This window comes from Volvox carteri (assembly GCF_000143455.1).
Source record: "Volvox carteri f. nagariensis unplaced genomic scaffold VOLCAscaffold_28, whole genome shotgun sequence".
Taxonomy (NCBI): domain Eukaryota; kingdom Viridiplantae; phylum Chlorophyta; class Chlorophyceae; order Chlamydomonadales; family Volvocaceae; genus Volvox; species Volvox carteri.
Genome location: NW_003307571.1, coordinates 97,533 through 112,532, shown reverse-complemented (window position 1 = coordinate 112,532; position 15,000 = coordinate 97,533). Strand labels below are relative to the sequence as shown.

The window sequence follows — 15,000 nt, the reverse complement described above, 5'->3', positions numbered from 1 at the left end:
TAGCCGCTATTGCATGGAGTCGTTATGTAACACTATTCACAAGGTCGTACGGGGCGAGCCCCGTGGAAAGGGCGCCACTTGCCCCCTGCCCTGACCCCCATGGGCCAGGTCATGGCACACCACGTGTTGATACAGCCACCTCACACCTTCGTACGAATAGTACGAACCTCCCACAGCATTGAAATAAGAATGCCACCTATTGCGGACCGCAAATTAACACTTCGCATAAAGCATACAGACAGCTTTAATACTTTCCATTACTTGTCAGACGTACCCTTGCACCAGGCAGGGAACAGATGCACAATGGATTGGGTACATGAATGGTCAAGAAACCCCAAGAGGGCCCCCTGATGGAGACTAGCCTCCCAAGAACTAAAAGAGACAGCAAGGGCAGTGCGACCTCCAGCTCACAAAGGATGAATATACAGCCACGCCGCCTGCGGGTGGACACTCATTAGCCACCTGCAGGTGTAGCCAACTGCCTTTCACGATACAGCTGGCTGCCTGGACGCCTGGCCAGGTCACGTGGGGGGTTGTGTTTACGGTTGACGTTGTGTTAATCGCGACACAGACGTGCGCATAAACTAATGCTGTCAACCCCTTCGCGACCACCATCAAAACAGGCGACAGTGCAGCGCAAAAAAGGGCTTCGGAGCTGTCCCCCACCACACATTGCCCCGCAAAAATAAAAATGTGCAAGCACAGCCGATCCAGGGGAAAAAGCAGCCGCTGTGCGACCCACGGACCTAACGAACAAAAGTATTTACAGAGGTCCTCCTGCCATCTCCACTCCCATCCCGCGCACAGCCCTGCTAATACTTGGCCGCCTTGCTGTTCTTGGCCGGCCCCTTGGCGCCCTTGGGACCGGGGCTCCTGTTCCGCCCAGCTGGTGCGGAGGCAGCGGGGAGTGGGAGTGGGGAGGCGTTGCGGACGACAGAGGCGGCCACAGGCACGGCCTCTATGTTGCGGCTCCGTGCGCTCTGGACCTGAGGCGCGGGACCGCCGGTGCTGCTTTCGCGTCGCTTGGCAGCCGGCGCCTGCTGGGGCTGGGTCACCTGCAAGACGACCGCAACGGAACGGCGTTGTGTCCTGCTGTGGGTCGTGCCAAGGCCGCTGACAAAGCCGCGGGGTGCGGAAAAGGTTCCACTGCTATCAGGGTCCCGCCGGATACGGACAATACAGCACGCAGCTAGCAAGTTCTTGGTTTGCAAACCTGTGTTGGCCCGGGCATGCCGTGCAGCGCAATAACATGAAGTGCCCTCTTCATGGGCATTTCCTAAAGCTCCGTTTACATCCTGTGCCCAGAGCTGACACGAAACAGCGGTGACGAAAGGAAGGCTAGAGAGGTGGCCAACGGGTCCCCAGCCCGTAACTGTGCATGGACCATCCTTGACCTAAACCTTCACCCACGCGCTGTCTGTCCTCCACCTGCGCCCGACCTGATATGTACCCTCAAGGCCCCCACACCCACCCACCCACCTGTGCGCGCATCTGATTCTGTCGAGCGATGTCGTCGAAGGTGCTGCCACGAGGATTGGCCATCACCCACTGCCCGGCCTCTGCCCGGCGAGCCATGGCGGCCTGCGAGTACGGGTGTAGGGGTTCACGAGGTGAGCTCACGTGCACCCGCTCTGTGAGGAGTGGCCCTCGCCCTCCCTCGCACCCGGTTCCTCACCTGCAGCGCCTTGGCCGCCCGGCTGAAGGCGCCGTCGGTCTTTCCGGACACCACTCGGAGCTCCTCTGTGAGTTTCCCGGCGGGACCACAGGGGAGGTAGGGGGCCAGGGGGGGTGAGGGAGCAGAGGCTACGATGATGACGACGATGATGGCAATGACACTGGAAGCCAAACTGAAGACGCCCACAGCCCCCACTGCCGAGATCCCAAGCACGGTGCAACTGACCGTTGGGGACCGCGTGTGCGTGTGTGTGTGTGTGTGTGTGTGTGTGTGTGTGTGTGTGTGTGTGAGAAAGGCCGAATGGGAAATGCACGGGAAGGGAAACGTGGGGTTCTGAATCCCCCGCACCCGAGGGTTCGTGACACCTCGCCGTGGTACATTTGCAAGTAGTGTGTCGGCCTCCGTGATCAGACCACACCGGGTTAGTTGTGCAGTGAGGGGGTCAGGACGGGATCACAAGAATGGCGGCTGCTCACACGTCACAGCGCGATGGGGAGGGAGCACCCAGGGGGGGACACGGTGCGCTGAGCACATGTCCCAACAAAAATCACGACCATCCCCGCGCTATCCCTGCAACACTCCTCCCACAGGCCATGACTGGAATCCCAGAAATTAGCACGTGTGGTACCCAGCGCGCCCCCACCGGTGGCTGGGCCAGCAACCGGAGGCAGCCGTAAGCGGACCAACTTTGACAAAATATAACAGTCTGTGTTACCACAACATTCGAAAATGTGCAGCTCCCGGCAAGCCCCTAAAGCCCCAACCTAACCCCGCTGGAATCTGGGCCCATCGCATTCTCAGTTCCCCACACAGCTCAACCAGCGCCCAGCTACAGCCGGCGGGGCCCTGACCCGACACCTCCACTCACCGACGACTCGTGTGCCGTCGTCCCTCTGCTCTTCCGCCACCTCGTAGCGCTCCACGACGGACGTGTCCCGCGCCGGGTCCACATCGGAGACCATCGGTGTGAACCCCTCCACTACCACCACCCCGCCACCCGCCGAGAAGTCGGGTCCGGGGCCCTGAGGCCCCTCCACCACCTGCCAGGGCATGGCCGGCTTGGCGACGCTGGGCGGCTCGGTCATCTGGGGCAGTGGGGTAGCAGCCGTGGGGAGCAGGGTGGAGGGGAGGGGTGCGGGTGCCCAGGCTGAGATACACTGAAGGGCTTCGGAGGGAGCGTACTTCGCGTTGGAAAGGTACAGCATACATACATAACACATAAATGCCAGGAAGTACTGATAACCTGGCGCATCTAGAATGCTCTTGCCCATAAGAGCGTTGGTGGGAAAGGCTTGACACAGCTTGGCAGCTTGAACCGACGCTCTGACGACAACCCGCGGGGGGTCCCGGAGAGAAAACCCAACCCAACACGCAATTAACTACACCCAACGGGGATTACGGCGCATATGAAGTAAAGCAAGGGCCAGTACAGCTCAACCGCATTCGACCGCAGTGCCCTCTACGCGGCCCGGGTGTGTGTATGTGTGTACGGGGGTGTGTCCCTCCAGGGAGCCGACCCACAAGCCCTTGGGCCCCAGGTGGTGGTGGTGCGGTGCAGATGCCCTTCCCTAGCCGGGACGCTAGCTGCAACCCACTGGGCCCTACTACGGTCCTCCACTCAGGTCCGCTACTTGGCCTGCTCGGACCCGCCTGCTCGGGGCTCCACTCCGCTCCCGGGAGGCAGTTCTGGCCTGCTCGGGCCCACTCCACTCCTTCCAGGATTCAGGACCCAAGCAGCCTACGCACCAATCCTTTCCTGCAAAACAATCGACCCCCATCAGCCCCCGTGTGGCCCTCACCGCCATCTCCGTCATCAGGTTGTCCACCTCCTCCTTCCCCGGCCGGGTCAACCCCATGGGCACCACATCCAGCATCAGCGGGTGGAGCTCCCGGGGCATACAACCTGTGGGGGGGTGGGGTGACGTGGTGAACAGGGGTGTCAGAGGAAGTGAGCGGGACGATCAGGGGCAGAAGACGGGAACCCTAACCGACTAACGACATGATGGATCGCCCTTGATGAGCGGGTGTTTGGCTAGGCCGCGGAAAAAGGGGATGTCCACAATGGGCGAATGCAAGGGAACGCAAGCAACGAGTGTCTTAACATCCTAAGTTGAGGAGGGCAGGAAATCCCGCGATGGCCATTCAAGCCAAGCCTCACCGAGTGACTCCCTTCGGACCACATTGCCGTTGGCGGTGAAGCTCCTGGGCAGGGCGTGACGACCCACCCAAGCGTGCTTCATTTGCTCGTCGAATGGAACGCGCATGGAGCACTCTGGCGCTAGGCCCCTCCGAAACCAGTCGCCTGCCTCGTCACTGAGCCACAGCGGCATGGGGTCAAGCGCGCGGTGGGTCCGTTGCGGCGACCGTATCCTCACACGGCTGCCGCCACTGCCGACTTCCCCGTTGGTGCAGCCACTGACACTGACACCGCCGTGGTGGGGCCCCCCCTGGGAGCCCATTAACGACTGCCGCTGGCCCCCAAACGACATGAGCACACTGCCCCGCGGGACACCGCTGTTGGAGGTCGTGAGAGGCGGCAGCTGCGGTACGCCGGCGACGCCACCTCCACCTCCCGCGGCTGCCCCTTCCGGCGGCATTTGTCTTCGGGCCTTTCTGGGCGCGGACCCCTCGGGTGGCGGCGAGCCTATGAGGACGGTGTGCACCAGGGCCGCTGCGGACCAGGATAGCCACTGAGGGCGCCCGCAGCGAGCAGGAGGGGGAAAGGGGGACGGATGGGTGTTGGACGTGTTGAGAACGGGAAACGACGTGCGAGCGGCACCTTGAGTTGTTTGTCCGTCATTCCAGTCATCACAGGTTGCGGGCCCGGTTTCACGGCCGGTTCTCCAACCGGATACACTACACTGCTCCTGAAGTGCTGACTGTCAAGTAGTCTCAACACATGATCCAGCTTCCCAACCCCCGCCCATGCGAGTCGGCCTCTGACTGTTCCATGTTGCTCCTTCCTTCCCTCCCTGCCCTGTTCAATCTGCCCTGCCCAATGTTGTGGTATCCACTCCCCTCACCCTCTTGAACATATCGCCATTCCGTTCGGTCTGATCGCCGGCGGCTATCGGGTTTGCTCGCAAGTACGGCGCCGCGAACGGCATTGCTGCCGGCAAGAGCTCCCCTGGCGGGCTGTGCGACCGGCGATGGCAAAGCAGTGGCACTGCGCGACAGGACAAATAAGTGGCCGGGGGACGCGAAGGGGAACACCGCTCAGGGTGGCAATCAAGCCAAGAAGGGCAGCATGGGGGCGGCGATAACTAACAGGAGTTAGATAACGCCGGGCTCGGAGACGCGCTCTGCGACCTGCAGGTTGCCTAGTTTCCTGCACTGCCAGCTGCTGCGCGGGCTAACGCTGATGCGGCTACCAGCGGGGGCCCCATCCGGCCCCACCCCCGCCTGCAATGGCCAGAGCGCCAGTGCGGATCTACCTGGCCGGCGTCTTACCGCCCCTTCCTGATCCCCTGCGCCTTCATGACCCCGACCCAGGACACGTACCACCCTGTCACACAGGGGTATGAGCAAGTAGCCGTGAGCCCGCTCGCTACCTGGCTAGCTTACCTGCCCCTAGCTCCAGAACCCACCGTTCCCCCAACATGCCCTCCACTCGTCAGCGATCTCAGCCCCACTTGACCCGATCTCTTTCCTGACCTCCCCTCATCCCACGCGACCTCCCCCTCCGCCACCCGCCGAGCAGCTCCACACTCACCCATGAACAGGGCCTGTCCCGGCACTGGCGCCTCCGGGCTGTCCATCCACACGTCCAGTCCGCACACGTAGGGCGGCCTCAGCCCCATGGAGCCCAGCACCCCCACCAGCTCGGACAGGGGCTGCAGCAGGCCCCGGACAACACCTCGCTCACTGACGGGCGGACCACTGCCACTGCCGCCCCCGTAGCTGCCCAGCGGAGGGGAGGACCCCGGGGAGGTGGGGGGCCAGCCCACATACAAAGGGTGCTGCGGGGAGCAGTAGGGAAAGCCGGGGGGAGGAGGAGGTGGAGCAAATCTTAAAGGGCTGGATCCAGACGAGAACGACGCCACTGCGCCGACGCAAAATAGCCGTAGAGCAATGCACAGATGGCGCTAGACCACCGTTCAAGTACCGTACATCACCACCACCACCACCACCACCACCACCACTGAAAAGCCCTTCTCTTATAGATGGCCAGTCGTAAGCGGGACCCTATCTCCCGGCCATCCCCAGCGGGCCCCCGCTGGGGCCACTCGCCCAACCCCCCATACTCCATGTGCCCCAGCCTTCCCGCCTAAGGATCCCCCCCCGGCTCACCTGCGCCGGGCCACCAGGGTACACCATGATTATACGGTCGCCGCACCCCACACCGCCTCCCGCACTACTGCCGCCGTTACCACCACCATCACCGACCGTGTTGGGCCTGGAGTTGCTGCTGCCCTTGCTGTCCGTGAGCCCACCGCCACCCGCGGAGGGGGGGTTCCCCGCGTCTCGGAACACCGCGTACAGCGGCAAGAGCGCCGGGTGGTTGGTGAGCCCATGGGCTGCTGCCAGAGCCAGCGACATGCAACCCGACAGGTTGCCGACTGGTGGTGATAGGAGGAGGGGACGCAAGGTGTGTAGGTGGCGGTAGTTAGGAATTAAAGCGCCAAAAGAGGCCCATCTAAGAGGGCAACCCAAAAGGGATGAAGTGCAGATGTACGGCAGACGGAGGTGAGGCCGGGAGGGGAAAACAAGCACGTTGCCGGAGAGAGCGTGGATCCGGTAATGCTATAGCGTGGGGCCTCCGCAGGCGGCAACCCGGCGGTCCAGTCCCTCCGCCCGATGTCCCAACGCACCTTCTGCGTAGGTTTGAAGCACCACCTGTGCGTGGCGGAGGTTGCGATAGGGGGGGATAAGATGGGCATCAGGGCGCAACCGATGTGCCAACCAGACAAGGGCGATGCAAACACTAAAGCAACATGCGATGGTGTGCTGCGAGATTTCCTCCTGGCATGCATGAGGCCCCATCGGATGTGGGTATGATCGAACTACCGTGCTCCCTCCCGTAAGGGTTAAGACCCAGACGGCCCGACAAAGTTAAAATGAGGCGCCAGGTAGAGCGCCAGCTGTCAGTGCCCAGTGCACCATCGACACGAGCAAGCTGGCTAAGGCAGCCCACTTGAGTAATACCACCATCGAGAGCGACACGCATGACCTACCGGCGCGTCTGACCACTTGCAGCGTGCCGCGCAGACGGACCAGTTCGGTCCTTCAACGTATGTATGAGTCACCTCAAAGTCCGCGAGGCTGTACCTCTCTCGGAAGACATTGGGCGGGCAACGCAGGGTGGCAGCCTGCATGGAGCCCGTCTGCTGGGGAGCGCTCATTTCCGGAAGCCTCACTGTTGCCGGCTGTGGAACTCCTTGACGCCGGCTCGTGTTTAGACTGGGTGATAGCTATGGAGTCCCAGAGACCTAGTGCGGTGAGTAGCTTAGGCCGCGGCAGATGGTCGTGCCTAGACGAAAGCCGCTCAAGACAGCTGCTTTTAGATAAATATGTGCATTGAATCGTTTGGGGTATCCCAACCAGAACCATTCAGAAGCAGTCGGAGTCGCCTTCCAGCGAACTCCAAAGGTCTGAACTTCCACAAATGACGTAACCCAGGGAGGTAAAAATCATGAGACGGTATGACAAAGCAGAGCGTGCCAGGTGCGGCCAGCAAGCTGGAATAGTAATCCTGTGTCGACGCTTTTGGTGGCGAAGATAGAATGTTTTGCTAACGAGAGGTACTATAATAGCAACATTATTCAAGTGTAATGAACATCACGAAAAAACAAAAGTTGTGGTTCTCTCGGCAAATTGCTACCTAACTTGTTGCCTTTTCACGACAACTGCAAAGTGTTTGCTTAGCTGCCATTAGGGGTTTTACACGGCTTGGCTTGCATAATAGTTTCTTATGGGCTACCCAATCTGGAAGAAAGGTATAGTTTCTCTGCTGTTGCGTGTGATCCTTCCGGGGTGACACTGCTCCTTTCTGTGACCGGCAGTTCTGCTGCTGTAGTTTACCTTACCGTGCTTTATGATTGCGCTAAGGTAATAACACGAGGCAAAAGATTCAGAGTTACCTGAGAGGGGCGTGGTGACCGAACCGGCTCACGCCATAAAGCAGCATTAGGGTATCGTGCTGTATCCTGGTAAACATTAGTCTCTAGCAATGCCTTTGCCACAGCCGGCCAGCCTGCGTGACCGCACTCCTGAGTTCCTTGCTATCGCGGAGCGCCTGCAACGGCAACCTGGCTTTTCACCAGCGAGTACTTCTGGCACTGCTAGTAATGGAACTGGGCCTGGAGGGCAGGCAAGCACCTCAGGAAATAAGACTGCACACGGCAGTGAGTTCGCCCGTCGCGCAGCAGATATTGGGCATGGTATACATCGGACATCGCTGAAACTTCAGAAATTGGCTCAGCTAGCCAAACGAACGTCGGCTTTCGATGATCCAGCCCAGGAGGTGGATGACCTGACCGGAGTCATCAAGCAGGACATCCAGGGGCTAAACAACGCAATCGCGGACCTGCAGCGGTTGTCCACCCGCGGCCGCGGGGACGACCGTTCAAACAAACAAGTTGCTGATCACAGCCACACCGTCGTGGACAACTTGCGCTCCCGGCTCAAGGACACCACCGCCACCTTCCGCGACGTCCTCACAGCCCGGACGGATTCTCTAAAGCACCACCGGGAGCGCCGTCAGCTCTTCACCTCGAACACAGACCCAGAAGCCGTGTTGCCGTTGCTTGCCCGCCAGCGCACTGCCACCACATCCACGTCCCCGGCCCCGGCCCCGGCGATGCCTCTATCCCCGGCCCCAGCGGTCGGCAGCTCCATTGCCTCCACCGCCGCAGCCACCCCCAGCTTTCTGGCCGCGTCTCCAGCTACCCAGATGGCGCAGCAACAACAGCAGATGCAGATGCTTGCGCCACAGGACACGTACCTGAGCAGCCGCGCGGAGGCTCTGCGGAATGTGGAGAACACTATCGTGGAGCTGGGGACCATCTTCAACAAGCTTAGCGAGCTGGTCGCTGAGCAAGGGGAGCTTGCAATCCGCATTGATGAGAATGTGGAGGACACGCTGTCGAATGTTAATGCGGCGCAGGCACAGCTTCTTAAGTACTTGAACGGCCTTCAAAGCAACCGCTGGTTGGTACTCAAGGTGCTGGGCGTGCTGCTCGTGTTTCTGGTGCTGTTCGTCATGTTCATTGCATAGCTTATGTTGGCGCGGTGGTACTATCTTTGTTGCTGGATAATGAGGGGGGCGATGGTGGGCTCGCAGGGGAGGGAGGACGACTCACTGTCTGGGAGGGCGCCTGGAGTTGTTAGATGGGGCAGGGGTCAAGTTCGCGTTAGGAGCTTGATGCTGATGCACCGAACCAATTGGGTGGTCCTGTCAGCCGTGAGGGGTTCAGCCCCAAGCTGATCCAGGCATCCGAATACGGCGCGCGCAAGGCACATTGGGAAGGGGAAAGAGAGACATAGCATGAGTATTTTGCTGCGTGGTCGTGGCTGTGGTGTGCGGACGGGTAGATTGCTGGGGTTGTGGGTTGGTAACTGCGGATGTATGCCGTACACGGCAATTGCGGAGCAGCCAGGTTGACCGACCTGGGGGTACTTGCACGCTTGTCAGTTGGGCTCGGTAAGGCCAAGAGCCCGGCAGCTGCTGCACGTGTTGTGGCGTTCATGCGCGTCCTCAGGGCTTTCTGCAATGTGATGTTCTGTGCATGCCGTGCGAAATAGCCGTCTTCTGATTGCTGGCTAACACGGTTTGCTCCGGTGTGCTATGATGCCGTACGCGTGTTTGGTGAGTGCTGCCGCGTCCGTGGTCGTGATCGCGAGCGGCATGGCATGGACTTGATTCCCCAACGTTACCCAGACAGCAGTGACCCACGGGTCGCAACTCCCCTGTGAGGGCACGCGGTACTGGCTTGTTATGCATGCTGAACCAAGCGAGCGTTATGGGAGGTGGCAAGCGCTTGAAGCGTGCACCGTTCATCCGGGTTATGGGGTGCTGCTGACGTTTACATGCTGCCGAGGGGCAGGCGGCCCTAGGGTATTAGATGGTTACGGAAGCTAGGTACGGACCGGGGCGCAGATTTGCGCTGTGAGGTTATTAAGGGTGTCGTCGGACGTCGTGTTGCGGTTCGAAGGGCGATAGCGCCCCGGCAAGCTGGACACGCTGTTTAGAAGCAGCGGGATGTGCTCCCTAGCAGCGACAGCAGCAGCGGTGGTAATTGCAGCTACGATGTGTACATCCGGAACTGCCTTCACCAGTGTCTCCGTGTATGCACGCAGGCAAGGCGAAATTGCGATACTGCATGTGAATCGGAACCTGAAGTTCTGCGCCTTGTGCCCCACTGTTTCAAACGACCCAAAACAAAGGATCCAAACAGTCCTTTGCTGGGGGATCTGCCAAGCTGTGGGGCAGGCCGCCTGGGCACATCTGGTAGCTGTCTGCAAGCCCCGTGTAGGACAGCTAAAGTGCGAATGAAAAACCGACCTCGTACATGCACCGCCACTTACCTTGGTTCGTGTTACTCGCCTTTGCATGAATCCTGACGTCCTCAGCTACAAACTGCAGCCATGTAAAACGTGTTTAAAACCCTAGAACCAGTACGTAAAACGATACAGTAACATTTTCCAGATCCCAGCCGAGGAGATATCCCCGCCTCGCCGGCTAATGGGTCGGGCGAGGAGTCGGACCCAACGGAGGGGCCAACAGCAACGGTAATTAACAGCGACACCTCCTCAACCAGTTGCCTCGCGCCACCGCTGTAATCCAACCGGCTTCGTTTGCTTGCACGGGCTACACCAAACAGGCAACTGCCACCTAGTGTAATCCGGCGCCACAACAACTTGCTCTCTGTCCTGTCCACAATTCGCATCTTAAGAAGTCTGTTTCCACCCATAGAGCCAACTGTCGACTATTAAGCGTGTGCACGCTTCAGCTGTACCAGCACTAGTAGTAGCAGCCAAACAGCGAAACATCCATAAGGCAAATTCATCACCCTGGCATGCTATGATGGACGGGGCTACCTCCGTTCCGCCATGAAGATATCAGGAAGCTAATGACTAGGCTTGGGGAAGAGGGAGGAGGCCGTGGAGTGCTGGGGCTACTACCCGCCTTTCAGCCAAACCGTCATTTCATTCAGGTTCCAAGTTTTCTATTTACACAAGCTGCTTGAACTCCTTGATCTAGATCATGATGCGCTCGCCTCGTACATATGTAAGTATGTATGTATGTTGTTACAGGGTGGTATAGCTTCACCAGCGGGCCCCTTTCCCGAGGCAGTCCCTGCTCTCCCCTGCCAGAGGGGCACCCTAATCCGTCACCCCATCCGACTTCAGACTGTATTCGTTGGGTTCAGCAACTCACCACCAGCATCCAACCAAATCTAGCGGATCAACGGCGCCACAACTTAGTTCCTGATCAGCTCGCAAGTTGATATTATCACGTCCTACACCGTCCATAAGATGGGGGGATGTGTGTATGTATGTACGTCAGCACGTATGCGTGTATGTATGTTGGTATGCTACCGACCCAGCCAATGCCCGATGGTTTACCCAACTGCGTGGTCCCCATTGAATCGTTAGGCCCCTGCCCGCGGGGCCCAAATCGGGGACATCACCAGGCAAGGGCCTGATGCCCAACACAGTTGTCCGGATCATATGCAAGAATGCGCCATGAAGTAACAGCAACGTTGCTGTTAACAGTGTTAACAACGCAAATACAACTAGCAACAGCAGCAGCAGCAACAACGACACCAACAACAGCCACGCCAGCCAATATATCACCTAACAGAACTCCAAAGACGTGCTTTCAACGCCTGGCATCCCTTCAAACTGCAACAGGGTTATCCATCCCCTCATCAGCCCCAACAGTCGCTGCACTGCCTAGCGCAACAGGGCACACAGCAGCTGCGGCTCCTATCCGGATCGATGTGCTGTATGGACCGCAACGGGCGCCGGACAGTGCACCGTGCGGCAGGAGGATCCGCAGCCCTGTTGCTGTGCGGTCGACAGCTGGCGTTGTGGCGAGGGTGGTGAGCCAGGGCACCCAACAAGGGTGTTATCATTATCACCATTACCACCACCACCATTACCACCACCACCATTACCACCACCACCATTACCACCACCACCATTACCACCACCACCACCATTACCACCACCACCACCATTACCACCACCATCATCATCAGATAGAGATAGGATGCCAGTCATGCCGATCAGTACTCAGGCGGAGGCGCATCCAGGGGGGGCGGTTGTTCGAATGGAGGGGGCGCCTGGTCGCCTTCTGGCGGGGCCGCCACTTCCCCATCGGGAGGCGGAGGCTGGTCAGAGCTGGTGTCATCCGGCGGGGGAAAGCTTGGCGGGGGTGCACGGTTTCTTGGTGACGGCGGCGGCGGACGCCTAAGGGGTGGTGGAGGCGGCGGCGGTGGTGGTGACGGCGGCGGAGGGCGCTTAAGGGGTGGTGGCGGCGGAGGCGGCGATGGTGGTGGCGGGGGTGGCGGTGATGGTGGTGGCGGGGGTGGTGGTGATGGTGGTGGCGGGGGTGGTGGTGATGGTGGTGGCGGGGGCCGGGGAGACGGCGGCGGCGAGCGCCTAACAGTCTTTGGCGATGGCGGTGGAGGACGTCCCACAGGTGGCTTCGGTGATGGCGGTGGCGGTGGCGGCGGTGGCGATGGTGGAGGAGGAGACGGCGGCGGTGGCGGCGGACGTCGCAACGGTGGTGGCGGCGGCGGCGGTGATGGTGGCGGCGGCAGCGATGGCAGCGATGGAAGCGGCGGTGGCGGCTTAGATGGCGGCGGTGGCGATGGCGGTGGCGAGCGCATCAGTGCCGGTGGGGGTGAGCGCTTGGAAGGTGGTGGCGGTGGGCGGGACGTGGGAGGTGGTGGCGGTGGCGATCTGCGAGGGGACAAATGAAGCCAAGTAGGACACGGAAGGCTTAGGACTCGGTCAATTTCTGTGGGAAGATTTTCGATTATTGGTGAGCCCTATGAGTGCCCTCCACCTCCACCTCCGCCTCCACCTCCGCCTCACAGCATTACCACCACACCGGCACAACCCCTCATCCAGTAAACATCAAGTAGGCGGTAAGGCAGGTGGCGGGTGTACAACTGCCCGCACTAGATCGGCAGCAGCCCGTCGTTACCGATCTGGGTAGGGGGTACACCGCACTGCGCCCCACATATCGCAACACAGCGCCTGTGGGGCCCTACGCCTGGCGGTGCTACTGGTGATGTCCATAGCGTACATGCATTCCGCCTTGCTTTCCCTGGCGAACGAACCAACCTCACAGTCATCTGCTAACCTCCCTCCCTCCCTCTTCCTCCCTCCCTCCCTCTTCCTCCCTCCCTCCCGCTTCCTCCCTCCCTCCCTCTTCCTCCCTCTTCCTCCCTCCCTCCCTCTTCCTCCCTCCCTCCCTCTTCCTCCCTCCCTCCCTCTTCCTCCCTCCCTCCCTCTTCCTCCCTCCCTCCCTCTTCCTCCCCCCCTCGCTCACCCAATGAGGGCGCTGCACTCCAGGGGACTGGCGGTGTAGCGGCACACATGGACTGTCATGAAGGAGCTCACCAGGGCTGGTGAAGGCAGAAGGGAACATGCATGGCAATGGCAGCAAGCAAAGGAAGCAGGTGGGAGGCGCGGGACCCACACGGAGATGCTCTCACAAGGCCCTCACGATGCAACTGCAAATGAAAGAGGTCCCACATGTATCCAAAGCGGTAACAGACAGCTGAATCCACCCCCGGGGGTGAGGTGCGGCGAGCGGGGCAAATGGATAAAGAAGAGGCGAGACAGGGAAGGAGGGAGACGTGGCGAAGAGGAAGCATCAAGGGATCAACAGACGTGTTAAGACTGCAACTTTGAGTAACGTACAATGCGAAGAGCGTATTTTAGGGCCCTGTGTGCTAGGGACATATCAGGTATGTAGCTAGTCGAACATGGAGAGGTCGCTCTTTGAGCTCCAGTCAGCGCATGCACATGGCCCGCTGCTCAGCTCCCACTGCCGGCCCGCACACCCACCCCCAGTCTGTATGTACAACTTGTACTGGGGCAGGTTCCGGATGCTGTAGGGGGGTAGGGTCCCGATAAAAGTGCTCCGCGGATCACCAAATGCAGTGAAGCTGTTGTCGATAGACTTGTTAACTTCGTGAATGTTGATCTGAAGGCACTCGGGACGGGCGGAGCAGGAAGGCAAGCAGCAAGCTACAACTCAACGATAAAATCCAAAGGAAAATGCGTTTGCTGGGGAGCTTGTATGAAAGTATGCTTAAAGTGTAGGCAAGTTGCTGGCAGAGATTATGGTCTGTCTTTTGCTCCCGGAGTGTCCGGGTTCAAATCAGCTTGCCAACTGATTTGAATCGGTGAGTGAGGGGTGTTTAATAAAGAGGCGGTCCCCCATCTTGTGGACGCTGTAGGACGTGATTATATCAACTTGCGAGTTGACCAGGAACTAAGTTGAGGCGCCGTTGAACCGCTAGATTTGGTTGGATGCTGGTGGTGAGTTGCTGAACCCAATTAATACAATTTGAAGTCGGATGGGGTGAATGGATTAGGTTGCCCCTCTAGCAGGGTAGAGCAGGAAACTGCCTCGGGAAAGGGGGCCGCTGGTGAAGCTATACCACCCTGTAACAACATCATACACATGATGACCGCGCAGTCATCACGCGAAGGCAGTGCGTTGCGGTAATCTAGGAGGAGGAACGGTACAGCTGCCAGTACGGTGCAAAGCTGGACAGTACGATATGCAAACGGTACTGTGCAGCTCTGGGCCGAGTGTTGCAGCGTATCTAACCACAGTAGCATGTAGCGCGATACGACGTGGGCGAGGGGCATTCGTACATTCACTTAGGTAATATCGTGTCCCTGGCAGTTTCATATTGCCCCTATCTGTACATTTGGCGCTTGCTGCACATGCAAGGTCTTACGTACGTACATATGTATGTATGTATGTATGTATGCATGCATGTATTAATGTAGATAGGTAGGTAACTTCTAGTAGGTGTATGTGGGTGTGTAGTTCGGGGGTGGGCAATCACCTTCCCGTTGAACTCCTCCAATAGGTCCGAGTCACCCGCGGCCCTCTGCCTCAGCGCCAGGTAAACGTTCCTGAGGACCAGACAGGGGAGGGACGGCGGTAGGGCGGTAGGGCGGTAGGGCGGTAGGGCGGTAGGGCGGTAGGGCGGTAGGGCGGTAGGGCGGTAGGGCGATAGGGCGGTAGGGCGGTAGGGCGGTAGGGCGGTAGGGCGGTAGGGCGGTAGGGCGGTAGGGCGGTAGGGCGGTAGGGCGGTAGGGCGGTAGGGCGGTAGGGCGGTAGGGCG

General features: G+C 59.6%; 2 protein-coding genes across 2 annotated transcripts; one reads left to right on the top strand and one right to left on the bottom strand.

Annotated features, from left to right (window-relative positions):
• Positions 1-812: 812 nt before the first annotated feature.
• On the bottom strand, positions 813-7,451 carry VOLCADRAFT_105376 (uncharacterized protein; the record flags this gene model as incomplete). The annotated part of the gene is made up of 12 exons (XM_002952109.1): positions 6,850-7,451; positions 6,487-6,511; positions 5,966-6,234; positions 5,388-5,634; positions 5,126-5,180; positions 4,699-4,810; positions 3,834-4,365; positions 3,475-3,578; positions 2,544-2,760; positions 1,676-1,740; positions 1,480-1,581; positions 813-1,055 (listed from the first exon to the last, which is right to left on the bottom strand). The coding sequence occupies exons 1-12, from the start codon at positions 7,015-7,017 to the stop codon at positions 813-815; spliced, it is 2,139 nt and encodes a 712-aa protein (XP_002952155.1). The 5' UTR covers positions 7,018-7,451.
• Positions 7,452-7,600: 149 nt separating this feature from the next.
• On the top strand, positions 7,601-10,183 carry syp3 (Qa-SNARE, Sed5/Syntaxin5-family). Its single transcript, XM_002952197.1, has one exon. It carries the CDS (start codon positions 7,845-7,847, stop codon positions 8,889-8,891), a length of 1,047 nt encoding a protein of 348 aa, XP_002952243.1. The 5' UTR covers positions 7,601-7,844; the 3' UTR covers positions 8,892-10,183.
• Positions 10,184-15,000: the final 4,817 nt, after the last annotated feature.

Coding starts and splice junctions, on each gene's coding strand:
- syp3 (XM_002952197.1), top strand. CDS start 7,845: ATGCCTTTGCCACAGCCGGCCAGCCTGCGTGACCGCACTCCTGAGTTC.